Below are 20260 nucleotides of genomic sequence, written 5' to 3'. Positions count from 1 at the left end.
AACTGTATTAGAAGGTCACGGCATTAGGAGAATTGAGGACCATTATTTTAAAGGGGGTGGTGAAATTCAAGTAGGCCAGGCTGGCTGGCCCCTGGTGGGCCTGGATCAGCCTCCTTACCATTGATATTACAAATGTGCAGCCATGCCCAGCTCTGTTCTATAGTACTGAAAATTGAACTGATGCTTGCTGTGCAACTGAGTTATCTCCATAACCCTAACTGCTGGCTTTCTACAAAAGAAACATAAAAAGAAGTTTGGGAAAGGCTAGAAGATACATCTCAATGGTAGACTGTTTGCCTATATGAGTCCCTGGGGCTCTGCACCTAATATACTCCAAATAAAATTAAAAATAAAAAGTGGGTTTGAGCAGGGTATAGTGGTCCATGCCTTTACTCCCAGAACTGAGGCAACAGAAGCAGGTGGATCTCTGTGAATTTGAGGCTGGTCTATAAAGTGCATTCCAAGACAGCCAGGGCTGTTACGCAGAGAAACCCTGTCTCAGAAAACAAAACAAAACAACAAAAAACAAAAAAATAAAAATAAAAACAAAAACAAAAAAAAACAGAAAAAAGGGGGGATGAAACTCACGTAAAATACACGTATTGTAGAAGTGATTTAAGTTAATGTCTGTATCTTCAAAGAGCACACATATGGAGAAATTATAAAGGTACAAGTGCTATCAAGACAATGACTGCTGCTTCTGAAATTCTATTAGAGCTATTTCTAAATAGACAGCCTTTAAAAGCATATTTTCATTAGTGATAAAATTTAAAAAGCATATAAGTCATTGTCATGTTACATAAATTAAAGGTGCTACAAATCTATCACATACTTGAGTGAAAAAATATTTTATCTTTTACAAGTTCCTAGAAATGCACAAATATCTTTTCCAAGGTAGTTTTGGTGTCAGGATCAGCAGATATTCACAATGACAATGCATCTATAAAATGGACCTATCTCTTTAATTGCCACTGCAATTTATGTCTACTATAAGTTATAAGACTGCATACACTATTTCAAGTAGAAAACTAGAGTCTTACCTTCTCCTTCTTTGATAATACAAATGTGCCAACCACTGAGCAATAAAAGGCCATATAATAGCAAAAGCTAATGCACCAGGGGACATCTCAAAGGGCCACCAAGCTGGTCTCTGAGAAAATAAAATAAGTTTGTCATTCATCTCTTAGATAACACATGGGAAACCTTAAAGACATTCTCAATAAATATATAACTCAAACAAATAAAACTAGTAACAAATCTCTCCTCTGATAGATTATTCTATGCTCAGTAAATAGACTTCTAAGACTTAAGTAAACATCCAATGTTTTTACTATGGGAAATAAGTATATCACAGAATAAAGTAAAACACTCTCAAGGGAAAAAAATGGGCAAAAGCCAAAGAGGCCACAACTCCAAATATATTTCTAGCTTCAACGCTCTAATGGGTAGATTTCATATTTAATGACTTAAGTATCTCATGAAATGTAAATGTCTTATAATTTATTTAAAACTCTTACCTGTGAGGAGGGCTGATTACTTGTCTGCAAAGATAATTTCGCCTTGAAATACAAACAAAAAGTAAAAGCTTTGACAGAATGAAAAAATATGTAATTTTGGATTTTTTTTAAAGACTTATTTATTAATTATATATAAGTACATCATAGCTGTCTTAAGACATTCCAGAAGAGGGCGTCAGATCTCATTACAGATGGTTGTGAGACACCATGTGGTTGCTGGAATTTTAACTCAGGACCTTCGGAAGAGCAGTCGGTGCTCTTAACCCATGAGCCATCTCTCTAGCCCCAATTTTGGATTTTTTTTATTTGTGTCTATTTTAAGAAAGGGTCTCTAACCCAGGCCGGCCCTACAACTCCCAATATAACTCAATGTGAACTTCTAATCTTCCCTGCCTCCCTGTGCTGTTCCACACCACACACACACACACACACACACACACACACACACACACACACACACACACACACCTAATTTAATGCAGTACTGGTAATCAAAACCCCAAGGTCTCATGCATGCTAGGCAAGCAAGCATTCTACCAGCTAAGCTACAGCAATATTCCCATATAACATTTTTCTAGTACCAATTTTTTTTAAATAAGAAAAAATTTGTTTTCTTGTTCTCTCATTTTCTGCTGAATTTTGATTACACTAAAGCTTTACTACACTGACCACATCTGTTGGGGGTAGGGGATGGATGTACGACAGGGTGGGTTATGTCTGTAATCTCAGGGTTGGGGAGGTGGAGGCAAAGAGAATCAGAAGTTCATGCTCAGTTACACTGGGAGTTGTAAGGCCAGTGTGGTCCCTAAACCTGTGAGGTATGCAAATAACTTATATTGTTTATATACTTAAAATTATATGAAATTATGAAAATAAAACTTTGAATCGATATTCAAGATATAATTCAATTGGTAAAGTTCGTTCTTAAAACTGTACAAATCACTTGTATTTAATTCCCAGAAGCACATAAACCAAGAGCTGGTTCACCTGTAAGCCTGAGCTCAGAGATAAAGACTGGAGGATCCAATGGTTAAAGCCATCCTTGACTGACTACACTGAGCTCATCAGGGGTATATGAGACACTATTTCTAAGTTCCTTTTGAAATTATTTATTTAATCTTTCCACATTTTCATTTTTATATGTATATATAATTCCATATATTTATTCTATTTTTATCTGAATTCTTTTAGCCTTATCAGCTCTTTAACTTTGCTTGATCTGCTTTCCATACATACCATCAGTTTGTAAGCATGTTTGAAAATTACAGCCTTAACTTTTTTGTTGTTGTTTTGTTTTCCGAGACAGGGTTTCTCTGTGCAGTCCCGGCTGACCTGGAACTCACTCTGTAGACCAAACTGGCCTTGAACTCAGAAATCCACCTGCCTCTGCCTCCCAAGTACTGGGACTAAAGGTGTGCGCCTCCATCGTGCTGCAGCGCCCTTAATATTAATCAAATGACCATAAGCAATTCTCATGCTGTCTCTGAGAACCCACAATATTTACTTGTGAGAAACAAACTATATCCCATATCACTACGAGATATAATCTAAATTAAGCAAAAAATTTCAACTAATTTAGGAAATTGAGATTTCAATTTAGCTCTCATTTCAAAGACAAGTTCTCTTAGTTTATGTATTGAAAACATTATTCTGCTTGCGGTCTGCACCAGCACCAGGTCACCTTGGGCGCTGAGTCAGCAGACACTCCCATGGTCCCTAGAGGACTCTCCACACAATCTTAGAATCACTGACCAGACACCTCAACAGTCCTCAAAGGAGACACCACTTCCAGGCACTATAACACACCCAGGATCTTAGGAAAACAGGATCCTAGGATAACAGGAGCTGGGTCACACCAGTATTTCAGGGTCTCAGAGGAGCTTCACTGCCAAGAACTCTGACACACCCAGAATCCCAGGTTCACAGGAGACTACAATCAAAGGATCACAGAGAAACTGGACTCTGAGGAGTTCTGAATCAACTGGGATTATAGGAAGGACAGATTCCAATCAGATATATTGAGGGCAGCAAGCACTTGAGATAATCAGGTGGCAGGAGGCAAGCATAAGAAGAGAGGCAACAGAAACAAGGTTACTTGGCATTATCAGAACCAAACTCTCCCACCATAGCAAGTCCTGGATACACCATCAGACCAGAAAAGCAAGACAGGGATCTATAGTCACTTCTCATGATGATGATAGGGGACTTTAAGAAGGAAATACAGGAAAACACAGGTAAACAGCTAGAAACCTTTAAAGAGGAAACACAAAAATTCCTTAGAGAGTTACAGGAAAACACTACCAAACAGGTTATGAAATTGAAAAAAACCATCCAGAATCTAAAAATGGAAGTAGAAACAATAAAGAAAACCCAAAAGAAGACAACTCTGGAGATAGAAACCTTAGGAAAGAAATCAGGAACCATAGATGCGAGCATCAGCAACAGAATACAAGAGAGGAAGAGAGAATAGAAAATATGGACATAACAATCAAAGAAAATGCAAAAAGATCCTAAGTCAAAACATCCAGGAAATCCAGGACACAATGAGAAGACCAAACCAACGGATAATAGGAGTAGACGATAATGAAGATTTTCAACTTAAAGGGCCAGCAAATATCTTCAACAAAATTATAGAAGAAAACTTCCCATACCTAAAGTAAGAGATGCCCATGAACATTCAAGAAACCTACAGAACTTCAAGTAGACTGGACCAGAAAAGAAATTCCTCCTGACACATAATAATCAAAACAACAAATGCACTAAATAAAGGCAGAATATTAAAAGCAGTAAGGGAAAATGGTCAAGTAACATATAAAGGCAGGCCTATCAGAATTACACCAGACTTCTCACCAGAGACTATGAAGGCCAGAGAAACTAAGAGAACACAAATGCCAGCCCAGGCTACTATACCCAGCACTACTCTCAATTACCATAGATGGAGAAATCAAAGTATTCCATGACAAAACCAAATTCATACAATATCTTTCCACGAATCCAGCCCTTCAAAGAATAATAACGGAAAAACACAATACAAGGACTGAAACTACGCCCTAGTAAAAGCAAGAAAGTAATCCTTCAACAAACCTAAAAGAAGACAGCCACAAGGACAGAATGCCAACTCTTAACAACAAAAATAATAGGAATCAAAAATTACTTTTCCTTAATATCTCTTAATATCAATGGACTCAATTCCCCCAATAAAAAGACATAGACTAACAGACTGGCTACACAAAAAGGACCCAACATTTTGCTGCTTACAGGAAACCCATCGAAGGGAAAAAGGCAGACACTACCTCAGAATGGAAGGCTGGAAAACAATTTTTGAGCAAATGGTCTGAAGAAACAAGCTGGAATAGCCATTCTAATATCGAATAAAATCTACTTCCAACCCAAAGTTATCAAAAAAGACAAGGAGGGGCACTTCATACTTATCAAAGGTAAAATCTTCCAAGATGAACTCTCAATTCTGAATATCTATGCTCCAAATGCAAGGGCAGCCACATTCATTAAAGAAACTTTAGTAAAGCTCAAAGCACACATTGCACCTCACACAATAATAGTGGGAGACTTCAACACCCCACTCTCATCAATGGACAGATCCTGGAAACAGAAACTAAACAGAGACACAGTGAAACTAACAGAAGTTATGCAACGAATGGATTTAACAGATATCTACAGAACATTTTATCCTAAAACAAAAGGATATATCTCCTTCTCAGCACTTCCTGGCACCTTCTCCAAAAGTGACCATATAATTGGTCACAAAACAGGCCTCAACAGATACAAAAATATTGAAATTACCCCATGCATCCTATCAGATCACCACAGATTAAGGCTGATCTTCAATAACAACATAAATAATACAAAGCCAACATTCACATGGAAATTGAACAACATTCTCCTCAATGATACCTTGGTCACAACATACCCAAATTTATGGGACACAATGAAAGCATTCCTAAAAAGAAAACTCATAGCTCTGAGTGACTCCAAAAAGAAACTAGAGAGAACATACACTAGCAGCCTGACAGCACACCTAGAAGCTCTAGGACTAAAGGAAGCAAATTCACTCAAGAGGAGTAGAAAGCAGGAAATGATCAAACTCAGGGCTGAGATCAACCAAGTGGAAACAATAAGAACTATTCAAAGAATCAACCAAAACAGGAGCTGGTTCTTTGAGAAAATCAACAAGATAGATAAACCCTTAGCCAGACTAACTAGAGGGCATGGGGAAAGTATTCTAATTAACAAAATGAGAAATGAAAAGGGAGACATAACAACAGATCCTGAGGAAATCCAAAACACCATCAGATCCTTCTACAAAAGGCTATACTCAACAAAACTGGAAAACCTGGATGAAATGGACAACTTCCTAGACAGATACCAGGTACCAAAGTTAAATCAGGATCAGATTAACAAACACTATCTAAACACTCCCATTTCCCCTAAAGAAATAAAAGCAGTCAATAGTCTCCCAACCAAAAAAAGCCCAGGACCAAATGGGTTTAGTGCAGAGTTCTATCAGACTTTCAAAGAAGACCTAATTCCAGTTCTTCTCAAACTATTCCACAAAATAGAAACAGAAGGTACTCTACCCAATTCATTCTATGAAGCCACAATTACTCTGATACCTAAACCACATAAAGACCCAATAAACACAGAGAACTTCAGACCAATTTCCCTTAGGAATATTGATACAAAAATACTCAATAAAATTCTCGCTAACTGAATCCAAGAACACATCAAAACAATCATCCATCATGATCAAATAGGCTTCATCCCAGGGATGAAGGGATGGTTTAATATACGGAAATCAATCAACATAGTCCACTATATAAACAGACTCAAAGACAAAACCCACATGATCATCTCGTTAGATGCTGAGAAAGCATTTGACAAAATCCAACACCCCTTCATGATAAAAGCCTTGGAAAGATCAGGAATTCAAGGCCCATACCTAAGCATAATAAAGGCAATCTACAGCAAACCAGTAGCCAACATTTAAGTAAATGGAGAGAAGCTGGAAGCATTCCCACTAAAATCAGGGACTAGAGAAGGCTTCCCACTTTCTCCCTACCTATTCCATACTCTAAGTCCTAGCCAGAGCAATTAGACAACAAAAGGAGGTCAAGGGGATACAAATTGGAAAGACAGAAGTCAAATATGTATGTGTGTGTATATATATATATGTATCCCTAAAAATTCCACCAGAGAACTTCTAAACATGATAAACAGCTTCAGTGCAGTAGCTGGATATAAAATTAACTCAAACAAATCAGTGGCCTTTCTCTACACAAAGGATAAAAGGCTGAGAAAGAAATTAGGGAAACAACACCCTTCACAATTGTCACAAATAGTATAAAATACCTTGGGGTGACTCTAACTAAGGAAGTTAAGGATCTGTATGATAAGAACTTCAAGTCTCTGAAGAAAGAAATCAAAGATCTCAGAAGATAGAAAGATCTCCCATGCTCGTGGATTGGCAGGATTAATATAGTCAAAATGGCTATCTAGCCGAAAGCAATCTACAGATTCAATGCAATTGCCATCAAAATTCCAACTCAATTCTTCAACAAGTTAGAAAGGGCAATTTGCAAATTCATCTGGAATAACAAAAAACCTAGGATAGCAAAAACTCTTCTCAAGGATAAAAGAACCTCTGGGGGAATCACCATGCCTGACCTAAAGCTGTACTACAGAGCAATTGTGATAAGAACTGCATGGTACTGGTATAGGGACAGGCAGATAGACCAATGGAATAGAATTGAAGACTCAGAAATGCACCCACACACCTATGGTCACTTGATCTTTGACAAGGGAGCTAAAACCATCCAGTGGGAAAAAAAAACAGCATTTTCAACAAATGGTGCTAGCAAAACTGGTGGTTAGCATGCAGAAGAATGTGAATTGATCCATTCTTATCTCCTTGTACTAAGGTCAAGTCTAAGTGGATCAAGGAACTCCACATAAAACCAGAGACACTGAAACTTATAGAGGAGAAAGTGGGGGAAAAGCCTCAAAGATATAGGCACAAGGGAAAAATTCCTGAATAGACCAGCAATGGCTTGTGCTGTAAGATCGAGAATAGACAAATGGAACCTCATAAAATTGCAAAGCTTCTGTAAGGCAAAAGAGACTGTCAATAAGACAAAAAGACCACCCACAGATTGGGAAAGGATCTTTACCAATCCTAAATCTGATAGGGCACTAATATCCAATATATATAAAGAACTCAAGGAGGTGGACTCCAGAAAATCAAATAACTCCATTAAAAAATGGGGCACAGAGCTAAACAAAGAATTCTCATCTGAGGAATTTCGAATGGCTGAGAATCACCTGAAAAAATGTTCAGCATCCTTAATCATCAGGGAAATGCAACTCAAAACAACCCTGAGATTCTACCTCACACCAGTCAGAATGGCTAAGATCAAAAATTCAGGTGACAGCAGATGCTGGCGAGGTTGTGGAGAAAGAGGAACACCCCTCCATTGCTGATGGGATTGCAAGCTTGTACAACCACTCTGGTATCAGTCTGACAGTTCCTCAGAAAATTGGACATAGTACTCCCGGAGGATTCAGCAATACCTCTCCTGGGCATATATCCAGAAGATGTTCCAACTGGTAATAAGGACACATGCTCATAGCAGCCTTATTTATAATAGCCAGAAACTGGAAAGAACCCAGATGTCCCTCAACAGAGGAATGGATACAGAAAATATGGTACATTTACACAATGGAGTACTACTCAGCTATTAAAACAATGAATTTATGAAATTGCTAGGCAAATGGATGGACCTGGAGGGTATCATTCTGAGTGAGGTAACCCAATCAGAAAAGAACTCACATAATATGTACTCACTGATAAGTGGATATTATCACAGAAACTTAGAATACAATTATCCCAAGATACAATTTGCGAAACACATGAAACTCATTAAGAACGAAGACCCAAGAGTGGACACTTTGCCCCTTCTTAGAATTGGGAATAAAACACCTATGGAAGGAGTTACAGAGACAAAGTTTGGAGCTGAGATGAAAGGATGGACCATCTAGAGACTGCTGCACCCAGGGATCCATCCTATTATCAGCCACCAAATGCAGACACTATTGCATATGCCAGCAAGATTTTGCTGAAAGGATCCTGGTATAGCTGTCTCTTGTCAGGCTATGCCAGTGCCTGGCAAACACAGAAGTGGATGCTCACAGTCAGCTATTGGATCAAACACAGGGCCCCCAATGGAGGAGCTGGCAAAGTACCCAAGGGGCTGAAGGGGTCTGCAACCCTATAGTTGGAACAACAATATGAACTAACCAGTACCTGCAGAGCTCGTGTCTCTAGCTGCATATGTAGCAGAAGATGGCCTAGTCGGCCATCATTTTTAAGAGTGGCCCCTTGGTCTTGCAAACTTTATATGCCCCAGTACAGGGGAATGCCAGGGCCAAGAAGTGGGAGTGGATGGGTAGGGGAGCGGGGGAGGGGGGGGGAGTATATCGTACTTTCAGGATAGCATTTGAAATGTAAATGAAGAAAATACCTAATAAAAAATTGGGAAAGAAAAAAACACTATTCCACTTTCTCCATTTACTATGATTTTAGAGAAAAAGAATGATCATTGAGATCATTTAAGAGTAGACACTTTGGTTGTAGGATAGTAAGAAATCAGTCTGAAACTGACCTGGAAACTTATTCCCTTCTGGCTAGCTTTCATACTCCCAGCATATGCTATACCAGCCACTGAGGGAGAAAAGACATCAACCCTGGACCCTGCATATACAATACTGCCATGACAGGAAGATGTAACCTCTGGTGCAATAGTGGCATAACTGCCAAGCAACCAAACACTTCCTAAATCTATTTGAGGCCTGTTACACAGGAAGCTAATTATATCTGATACTATAAACCTGGCCAAAAGCCCATAGCTGGGAAGGTCACAGACCTAGGGAGAAACATAGTATTGTTGTTTTACTAGATGGACATATCCAAATAACTTCCAAATATTTGTTTTGTACATAGATTAGTGCCAGTCTTAATCTTAGCTAGAAAAACTTCCTCTATGGTGAGGTTCAGATGCTCATAACTGCTCAAAGTATTGAGAATAATTCAGCCCTAAACGGCACATCTATATCAACCCTTAGACTTAATGGTTTCTTTGAGTAAAAGAATGCAAGAGGATACAGAATAATGCTATGAACTACTGTCTTCAAGACTTAACTGTTGTACTCATGAACTCATACCAACAAGTTGTTACATGCTCAATGCCTGGATAAGATTAAGACAGCCAAAATTTTAGCATTCATGGGCGAGGTGCTGATGGATCCCCACTTTACAGATTGCTGCTTGGAGGGCTGGCTCTTTAAGGATGTGGTGAATAGTAAGTATTCATGTTTTGTTGATGGCTTCCTGCCCTTGTGCAAATGGACAGTACTAATTGGATTCAGTAGCTATTTTTAAAATGAAAGAAAGCCATGGTGGTGCTGAAGAAGGCATAGTGGGAAAAGCCTTTAATCCCAGGAGACAGAGGCAGGTACATCCCTATGAGTTCCATACAGTCTACAGTGGTAGTTCCAGGACAGCCAAAGCTACACAAAGAAATCCTGTATCAAAACCACCCCCCTCCAAGAAAAAAAGAAAAAGAAAGAAAAAATGTTACAGGCCTGAGAGATGGCTCAGTGTTTAAGAGAAGCTCTTCCAGAGGCACTGAGTTCAGTTTCTGGCACCTATATCAGGTTTATTCATTAGAAGAAGAGCAATTTGTATAAGAAAAAGTTCAACAACCTAGGATGTCTGTGTTTTTCTTGGGGTTTTATAAGTGACTAGATATGATGTCTTTTTTTTTTTTTTTTTTTTTTTTTTTTTGTGGTCTAGGATTTGGACCCAGGGCCTGGAATATGCTAGCACCAAGTAGCACCAAGTCACGCCCTCAGTCTCTACTGTACTTTGTTTTCCAGCATTCAGTATTCCCTTTTATTGAAAATAAATTCTTTTCTAACATAATATATCTTAATTACAATTTCCCCTCCCTCCACTCCTCCCAGCTGCTTTCCACCTGTTTCTGTTTCATTAGAAGAGAACAGGCTGTCATTCAGAGACTGCCCCACTTGGGGATCCATCCCACATACAGTTACTAAACCCAGACACTACTGTGGATGCCAACAAGTGCTTGCTGACAGAAGCCTGATATGGCTGTCTCCTGAGAGGCTCTGCCAGAGCCTGACAAATTCAGAGGAAGATGCTCACAGCTAACCACTGGACTGAACACAGGGTCCCAGATAAAGGAGTTGGAGAAGGGACCCAAGGAGCTGAAGGGGTTTGCAGCCCCATAGGAGGAACAACAATATGAACTAACCAGTACCCCAAGAGTCCCCAGGGACTAAACCACCAACCAAAGAGTACACATGGAGGGACCCATGGCTCCAGCCACATATGTAGCAGAGAATAGCCTTGTCAGACATTAATGGGAGGAAAGGCCCTTGATCCTATGAAGGCTTGATGCCCCAGTGTAGGGGATGCCAGGACAGGGAAGCAGGAGTGGGTGGATTGGTGAGCAGGGTGAGGGAGGACGGGATAGGGGGTTTTCAGAGGGGAAATGAGGAAAGGGGATAACATTTGAAATGTAAATAAATATCTAATAAAAAAACAAGATAACAGGCTTCTAAGGGATAATAATAAAATATAACAAAATACAAGACAAAGCAAAGCAATTATATCAGAATTGGACAAGACAAACAGAAGAAAAAGAGAAGGCAGAAGAATCAGAGACTCTCAGCAATCTCAAGGGCTTAACATCCTTAGATATTAGAACACCAAAAGATAGTAAAGATCAAACTATCACTCTAAATTGGTCTCTGGTGTCTAGTTTTAAATATTTTTATATGAAAACTAAATTACCCTAAATAATTAGCAATTTAATATCTTGTCTCTAGCCAGCACAATACAAATATAAAATGATTACTATATAAAAATTACTTTTTTTTTCTGAGACAGTCTCTCTCTACATAGCCCTGGCTGTCCAGGAGCTGTCTATGAAAACCAGGCTGCCTCCCATGCATGGCTAAAAATGACTCTTTAATGATAACTATTATGTATTAGAAAAGAATATGTTAATACTTCTTTATGCTTAAGTGTTTAGTAAACTTTTTTCTTCTAATACCAAGTATCCAATCTGTAACTCCAATGTGCTGACTTTTTATTCTCTTTTGTGCTACAGACTGAACCCAGGGACTTGTGAAAGCTAGGCCATTTAACTATACTCTCTAGCCCTCTGCAATGCTCAACCTTACACTCTAAAAATTTTTCTATTAATGGAAAAGGCACCCATCTTTTAAGCCAGTCTCTTCTTAAACAATATGTTCAAAACTAGGTGATTTTATTGTTAACAAAAATTTTTACTTGTGAAAATGTGTATTTATGCAAATCTGAATATAAAGATATATTTATGCAAATCTCATGGAGACAGATTTTAAACTGTTTTATAGAATCAAAAAACATAAGATAACAATGAGATAAATTCAGTTAACTTACCTGCGAAGCAGTTAGTGTTTCCAGTTTATGAAGTCTCTGAAGGACATTCTGCATGTCCTCCTGCAATCTAATGAGCACAAGAGCGATCTGCTCATTGAGGCTGCCTCTGGACCCCCGGTCTGAGCCCCAGCGTTCTCCATCACCTCCACTTCCTACTTGCCGACCCTTGGGTCCTTCGCTCAAATGTGGTATTCTATTCCCTACTTTAAGAGAGTAAAGTAAATTAGCTAAAAATAAAGGTTTCTTTTTCAAATTGAAATAGTCTATTATTCACTTTCCTTGTTAATTCCTTTATATGTAAATAAATGTACAAAGTAAAATAAAAGCAATGAAGAAGTACATAAAATAAACCACTAGCATTAAAAATATCAATATATAAACGTCTATTCTCTATTAGAGGAATACTATACATAATTTACTAATATATGACCATGTTTATACAATTCAGAAGGATAATACATGTTCAGAGTACATGTTAAACAACAACAACTCTTTACTGTGGCTGGAGAGACAGCTCAGCAGTTTAGAGCACTTGTAGCTCTTGCAGAGGACCTGGGTTTAGTTCCCAGCACCTGCATGGTAGCATAAAACCATTTGTAATTCCAGTTCCAAGGAACCTAACACTCTCTTCTAAACTCTGTGGGCAACAGCCATGCACATGGTGCACTATACATACAGGCAAATATTCATACACAAAATAAATCCTTTTTTCCAAATTTAAATGCTCATTACTGCAAATAAAACTGATTTAAACTAAAAAAAAAAAAAAAAAAAAAAAAACCTTAATTGTTCTTTTAAAGTATTAAAAGTTAAATAACAAAACTTTCCTTCTTGGTTTCAATATATTGCTAACACATAAATGGGATTTCAAATTATAAGATGCATACTCCTTATACATATTAAAATATCTAGCTACTAAGATTTTCCTATATTACCACTTATTTTTTTATATGCACTGATTTAAAACTTGGCCTTATCCTTCATGATTATTTACTATTTAAATCATATTACAAGCATTTCTCTCCACCACTGACTCTTACTCCAAAAACACTTATATAATTTCATAAATTCCTTAATATAAAAATGAAATAATTGATTCAACCATTCTGCACACCGGACCAGAAATTATAAAATTCTGCTAATACACAACCAGGTACAGTGAGTGGCACATGCTTGGGAGGTAGATGCAGGAAAAGGAGAGGTGCAAGGTAGTCCTGGGCTACATAAAGAGGTCAAGGCTAGCCTAGCATACATGAGATTCTGTCAGAAAAAAAACAAACAAACAAACAAACAAAAAAAAAACAGAAAACAATTATTTTAAGACTAGGTGTGGGGGCTGGAGAGATGGCTCAGCAGTGTCTGTCCTTCCAGGGGACCTGAGTTCAGTTTCTAGCAACCACATGGTAGCTCACAACCATCTCCAATAGGATCTGATGCCCTCTTCTGGCATGCAGGTGTACATGCAGATAGAGCACTCAAAATAAATAAATCTGGGTTTTTTGTTTGTTTGTTTGTTTGTTTGTTTGTTTGTTTTTTGAGACGGGGTTTCTCTGTCTAGCCCTGGCTATCCTGAAACTCACTCTGTAGACCAGGCTGGCCTCGAACTCAGAAATCCACCTGCCTCTGCCTCCCAAGTACTAAAGGCGTGCACTGTCCAGCAAATAAATAAATCTCAAAAAAAAAAAAAAAAAAAGACTGGGTGTGGTATTGTACTCCTTTAATCCCAGCATTTGGGAGTCAAAGACAGGCAGATCTCTATGAGTTCAAGGCCAGTCTAGTCTATGTAGAGATCAAGGATAGCCAGGGCTATATAGGGAGACCTCATCTCAAAAAAAAAAAAAAAAAGCCTACAATTATTTTAAAATTATGTGTATGATGTCTGTGTGCCATGGCACATATGAAAGTCCTAGGACAACTATCAAAAATCACTCTTTTGCTCCACTGTGGGATCCAGGGACTGAACCATCAGGTGTATGTAGCAAGAAATTTTACCATCTCTCAGGCTTCAAACCAAATTTTTGTTAATACAAATAATGTTGCAATAAATGTCTTTGTATATTAATCTACCTCTAAATTTTTGTTGACTCCTATGTTAGTTACTTTCCTGGTTGCTGAACAAATTACCTAGTCAAAGCAACTTAAGAAAGGAAAGCTTTAGCAAAGCAGTAATGGCATGCACCTTTAATCCCAGCACTTGGGAGGCAGAGGCAAGCAGATCTTTATGAGTTTGAGGCGGGCTTCATCTACAGAATAAGTTCCAGGACAGTCAAGAAAGCGCCTATCTCAAAAAAAAGAAAGGAAGGAAGGAAGGAAGGAAGGAAGGAAGGAAGGAAGGAAGGAAGGAAGGAAGGAAGGAAAAGGAAAGGAAGGAAAAGGAAAGGAAGGAAAGAAAGAAAAGAGAAAGGGAGGGAGGGAGGGACAGACTGAAGGAAGAAGGTAGGTTTTATCTGGGCCTCCAGTCAAGAGGAAGTCCATCACAGGGCTAACATAGCAGCAGGAGCATGGGGCTACACATCACAGTGGGTGTGAAGTTAGAAAGCAGAGTTCAATGAATACCAGTGCTTATTTCAGTTCCTCTTTTTTTATTCAAAGTCCTAGATCAATTAATCTACTAGACATTTCTCTTAAGCCTGCCCAGTGGCTTGACTCCTAGGTGACCCTAAATCCTATCAGGTTGGCAACCAATTATTAACCATCAAATGCCTTTAGTACAGATTTACAGATTGTAATATGATGCTATTGAATCAAAATATTTCAAATTTGTCAAGGTTTTTAGTATTGCCAACTTATTTTTCAGAAAGCTAATGAGAGGTTTATGTTGTTCCCCTCTTGTCCTTCATGTGTTTTCTCTCTCCTCTCCTTCCTTCTCTCTCTCTCTCTCTCTGTGCACATGTGTCCACGTGTGTAGTGTGTTGCTGAGATTTGAGTCCTCACATGTAAGAAACAAGCATACTGTATACTCTTTTTTTTTTTTTTTTTTTTTGGTTTTTCAAGACAGGGTTTCTCTGTATAGCCCTGACTGTCCTGGAACTCACTTTGTAGACCAGGCTGGCCTTGAACTCAGAAATCCACCTGCCTCTGCCTCCCAAGTGCTGGGGTTAAAGGCATGCTCCACCACACCCAGCTATTGTATACTCTTATAGAAATGGAGTGTTACTGATCTTTCCTCATAACAGAAGCTAAGGGTATTTCCTTCTTGCCTTTCCCACACACTCTTGGTTCAAAGGTATAAGCAGGAAATAAGTGTGAAAGCACACCCCAGTTAATTTAAGCTCTGGATACAGTTCTATATATAATGCAAGTAAAGGGCTAGGCCTATATAAAGTCAGTAAACTGAGTATAGAATGCAATCCCTGATATCGTCTCTACTTCTATGTATTTGTGTACAAAAGCTTCTCCCAAATACACAGACTCTACATATAGTTCTTCAGCACTGCAGCAGTACAAAAGAATACCAATACAGTAATGTAGTCTTCACCTGGAGTATGGTATGTTTTAAGATCTGTCTGTCTGTCTGTCTGTCTGCCCCTCTCCTCTCTCTCTCTCTCTCTCTCTCTCTCTCTCTCTCTCTCTCTCTCTCTCTCTCTCTGTGTGTGTGTATGTGTGTATGTGTGTGTGTGTGTGTGTGTGTGAGAGAGAGAGAGAATATGTTTATGTCTGTGCAGGAGAGAGAGAGAGAATATGTTTATGTCTGTGCAGGTGTCTACAGAGCCAGAAAAGGGTGCTCAATTTCCAGAACAGGAATTACACGCAGTTCTGAGCCCTGATATAGGTGTTGGGAACTGAACCTAGGTCCTTTGCAAGAGCAACAAATACTCTTCATCTCCAAGCCATCTCTCAGCCCCTTAAGTACAGTTTATTTTTAAACAAGCTTTGTGTTAGATGACTTTGCCCAAGAGCAGGCTGACAAGTGTTCTGAGTATAGTGAAGACAGTTAGGCTATATGAATATTAACTTATAATACAAGTTATAAAGGACGTATTGGGCCTTAACCCTATTGAAATTTGAGAAGTATCCATACTTTGTTCAAATGCTTATTTCTCAATCCTACTTTTTCCCTTTCTTTTTCTCTATCAATGGCAGGGACTGAACTCAAGCTATGACTGGGTTATACCTCTTATTCTACACTACAATTCTAAATTCTATATATTTATGTTCTCTCTCTCTCTCTCATCTTTTTCTAATAAATTATTTATTTATTATATATGTGTACACTGTAGCTATTTTCAGACACCTCAGAAGAGGGCATCAGATCTCATTACAGATGGTTGTGAGCCACCCTGTGGTTACTGGGATTTGAACTCGTAACCTCTGAACAGTCAGTGCTCTTTACCACTGAGCCATCTCTCCTCTCTCCTCTTTCAACAGTATCTTCATTTCTTACCAGAAATAACTACAACAAATACATTTACTTTTTTTCTCATTCATATCTAGTCTACTCCCTGATCACATCACTATTCTTTTTTAATTCTTTCACATTTATTTATTTAGTGTCAGATGTGTCAGAGGGAATGCTCATGCCAAGGCATGCATTAGAGGTCAGAGGACAACTTAATGGAAGTCAGATATATTCCCTTCAGTCCAGGGATCAAACCTAAGTCTTCAAGTTAGGAGCAAGCATACTTAGCCTCTGACTGTCTTGCCAGCCCACATTGTTCTTGTCAATGTTTCAGTTTCAGTGTTCCTTCATGCTTACTAGCTGACTTGTAAGGAAAGATGAAAGATTCAGACTGACTTTTGCACAGGGAACAAAAGTAGCAGCAAAAGTTAGAGCAGCCAGTGACTGCTCCGAAGGAAAGGCAAATCCTTACAAACTCTCCAGAACAGGCCGCCAGAGCGGCTCAGCACACAAGGACACTTAGAACAGGCCACCAGAGCAGCTCAACACACAAGGACACTTGTTGCCTAAGCTCATAGACCTGTCTTTGATTCACGGGAGCCACATGATGGAAAAGACTGACAAGTTGTCCTCTGAGTTCCAAATGCATGCCATTGCATGTAGAGTGTATACACACAAACAGACAGACAGACACACACATTCTCTCTGTCTCTCTCTCTCTCACATACACAGACACACACACACACAAAATGTTCTTTTAGAAAACAGTATACAAAAGATGTAAAAAGTAAAGCTGGGCACTGTCACACCAATAGGTGCCAGCCAGACGCAAAAGGATCACAAGTCCCAGGCCATGTCTAGGCCCAGACAATGAGACTGTCAGGGATCAGTGAAGGCGGAGCACACACCTCTCCCTCTCCTGACACTGGAGAAGTCCTCGCTCTCTCCACCTCTCGTCTCACGGTGCGGTGCTCCACTGCTACTTCTGCCATCTTCTCCTCCGTGTTTCACTTCGCCTTTTCCTTTGACTGCTACCATCCACATTTTCCCAATGCTGCCATTTCCAGGAGATTGCTGAGCATCTTCACAAAAACCAGAACTTTCCAAGTGCTGAGTAGGATCACCACCTAAATAATACTGAAAGTGTCCATTGTTTGACATAAAGCTGGCTAAAGACTACACATTTAACATGACAGTTAAGACTTAAAAATATAAATGATAGACCAAAGTTTTCATAGTAATATAAGTACTGTTTTTCTAAAAGGATCCTTTCATGTTCCTGCTGAAAATATTTCTTTGTTTAAAAAATTCTGCAATTTATATGTGGCTTCCCACAGACAGGAAATAATAGAGATAGGAATTTCCTTTTCAAGGAAACAGGATCCTTGCTTACCAACTTAATAAGGAGTCAGAAGAGATTATTACTCCATTGTCTGCTGAGATTCATGAGAAACAACATGCAGCACAGACTTCAGAGGCCAATCAAATTGGCACCTAACCCTTACTAGCGCTGAGTAGCGACTTTGGTCAGGAAAGGCTTCAAGTGAGAACAAATGAGTAAAGTCAGGTGTGGTGGCGCAGGCCTTTAAATCCCAGCGCTCAGAAGTGGAAGCAGACAGATCTTTGTTGGTTAGAGGACAGCCGGGTCTACATGGTAAGCTCCAGACCAGCCAGAACTACAGCCAGCCACTGATGCAAAAGCAAAAAGCACAAGTGAGCATGAGCCAGACCAACGGCTTCACGGTGACAGACGCCAGCAATGTAGGTGGATGGAAGATGGTTTGAAAGCTTCCAAAAGAATCATATTGGTCTTAAAAACAATTGCGCGGAAAGCAAGAGAAGAGCTCTGCAGACTAGACAGTTTGGTGACATACTACAATAAATACAGAAGATGAGACTGTAGGAGAACAGAAAAAGAAAACGGTTCAGAGACAAGCAAGTGAAAACTGAAGCCATAGGTGTCTCAGAGTTTCTGTTATGTGCTAAATACACCATGACCAAAAGCAAGTAGGGAAGAAAGAGTTCATTTTACCATACAGCTTGTACGTCATCACTGAGGCAAGAAGGGCAAGGCAGGAACCCATGAAAGAGTGGTGTTTACTGCCTTGCTCTTCACGGCTCACTCAGTTTGCTTTCTTCCACCATCCAGGAGCATAGGCCCAATGGTGCTGTGTCTGTCCACAGTAATCTGGGCCCATGTACATCAATCACAATCAAGACCCCACAAGGATATTTTGGTGGGAACATTTTCTCAATTGAGAGTCCCCTTCCCAAAGTTACTCCAGCTTCTGCCAAGTTGACATAAAACTAGTGCCAGCACACTAGGCAGAGTGAGTTCAGAAGAGAGAACACGCTGTGTTTTGTTGACAGTTATCAGCCATATCATGGCTGAAACCAAATAAGCAGGAACCAAGACTGGACTCCTAAGGATTAAGAAAGATGAAGAAAAAAGTGAAAACATAAAAGTATATGCCATGCTGCACAAGGGAGGAATGAGGGAGGCACAGGCAGGTGCCATCACAGGTCAATCTCTATCAACACCAGACATGAGTGCATATGGAGTTCTGAGCCAGCCAAAGCTACATAGTATAGCTTTATCTTGAAGGGGGTGGGGGGGTACTAATAACTAATTTTCATGGGTTTTTTGTTGTTTTTTATTTTGTTTTTTATTTTGTTTTTGGGAGTCTTACTATGTAGCCTTGGCTGGCCTAGACCTTTCTATGTAAACTAGGCTGACCTCAAACTTGGGGATATGACTGCCTCTGCCTCCCAACTGCTAGAATTAAAGGTATAGGCCACCACATCCAACCACAGACAATCTGAATATTATTTTTACGAAAGTAGTTTTTGGTTTTAAAGTTTTCATTTTACTTGTAGTTGTGTGTGTGTGTGTGTGTGTGTGTGTGTGTATACGTGCGCACATGTAAACATTTTGTATGTGACTTTGTATGGTGTTTGCAAATAAGAGTAATACCCTTAAAGCCCAGAAGAGGGCACCAGATCCCCCGCAGCTGGGTTCATAGGCAACTGTGACCTGTCTTGACATGGATGCTAACACTCGAAATTGGGTCTTAACTGCTAAACAAGCTCCCCAGCCCTAGAACTAAAAATTTTAACTGACTGGAATATAGTCAGTATGAAGAATTTACATCTGAAGATCATTCAATTTTCTTCACTAATCAATGTTTTAGCAGGGACAGTAGCATAAACAGTTTTGTACAGAGAAGTATCACCTGTCAATAAAAAGCTGATGGTCTATTAGCTAAGGCAGGAAATAGAAGGTGGGAATTGTGGTAGAGAGAGATTGGAACTCTGGAAGTTAGAGAGGTGAGAGACTTTGTCCAGACTCAGAAGAGATGGACGAATGAAAATGAGGAGAGGTAATTAGCCAGGTGGGAGACACAGACTAGAATAAATAAATGAACCCATTTGTTATATAATATTTTTGTTATAAAAGTTATGAGCTAGTCAGGGAATGAGTCATAGCTTTTGGCCTAGGCATTTATTCATAAATAATTAAGTTTCAGAGTCATTGTTCTGAGAACAAAGAGGCCAGGTAGAAAAGCTCATGGTTACACAGTTTACACCTCCATTCTCCCTGCTACAGAATATTTATAAAATGCACATAAGGTAAATTATCATGGAATTCTATATTATTATATTATTCTACTATTATATTAGCATGCTAATTCTAATGTAGTGTTCTAATATAATTGTATTCTAATTCTACTATTGTAGTATTCAAATAAAATGATGTGGTATATTATGTGTGTGTGTGTGTGTGTGTGTGTGTGTGTGTGTGTGTGTGTGTGTGTGAGATATGCCCATGTATCAGTGCAGGCATGTACCCCCATGGTACACATGCAGACAGTATCTGATCGC

General features: G+C 39.1%; 1 protein-coding gene across 15 annotated transcripts in view; it reads right to left on the bottom strand.

Annotated features, from left to right (window-relative positions):
* Acbd5 (acyl-Coenzyme A binding domain containing 5) overlaps nt 1-20260 on the bottom strand; it is a 46348-nt gene that overhangs the window by 2710 nt on the left and 23378 nt on the right. For 7 of the 15 annotated variants that reach the window (XM_006498385.4, XM_030252128.1, NM_028793.3 and 4 more), the window contains 4 exons: nt 17287-17515; nt 12040-12242; nt 1518-1559; nt 1041-1150 (listed from right to left, as the gene is read on the bottom strand). In XM_006498385.4, coding sequence (XP_006498448.1) covers nt 1041-1150; nt 1518-1559; nt 12040-12242; nt 17287-17515 — 584 coding nt within the window. The remainder of the gene's footprint in view (nt 1-1040; nt 1151-1517; nt 1560-12039; nt 12243-17286; nt 17516-20260) is intronic. The other 8 variants (XM_030252127.1, NM_001355639.1, NM_001102436.1 and 5 more) reach the window with 2 other exon arrangements.

The sequence above is a fragment of the Mus musculus genome, chromosome 2 (genome assembly GCF_000001635.26).
Source record: "Mus musculus strain C57BL/6J chromosome 2, GRCm38.p6 C57BL/6J".
Classification (NCBI taxonomy): Eukaryota; Metazoa; Chordata; class Mammalia; order Rodentia; family Muridae; genus Mus; species Mus musculus.
The sequence above is the reverse complement of the archived record's forward strand: the minus strand, read 5'-3'. Positions and strand labels throughout refer to the sequence as shown.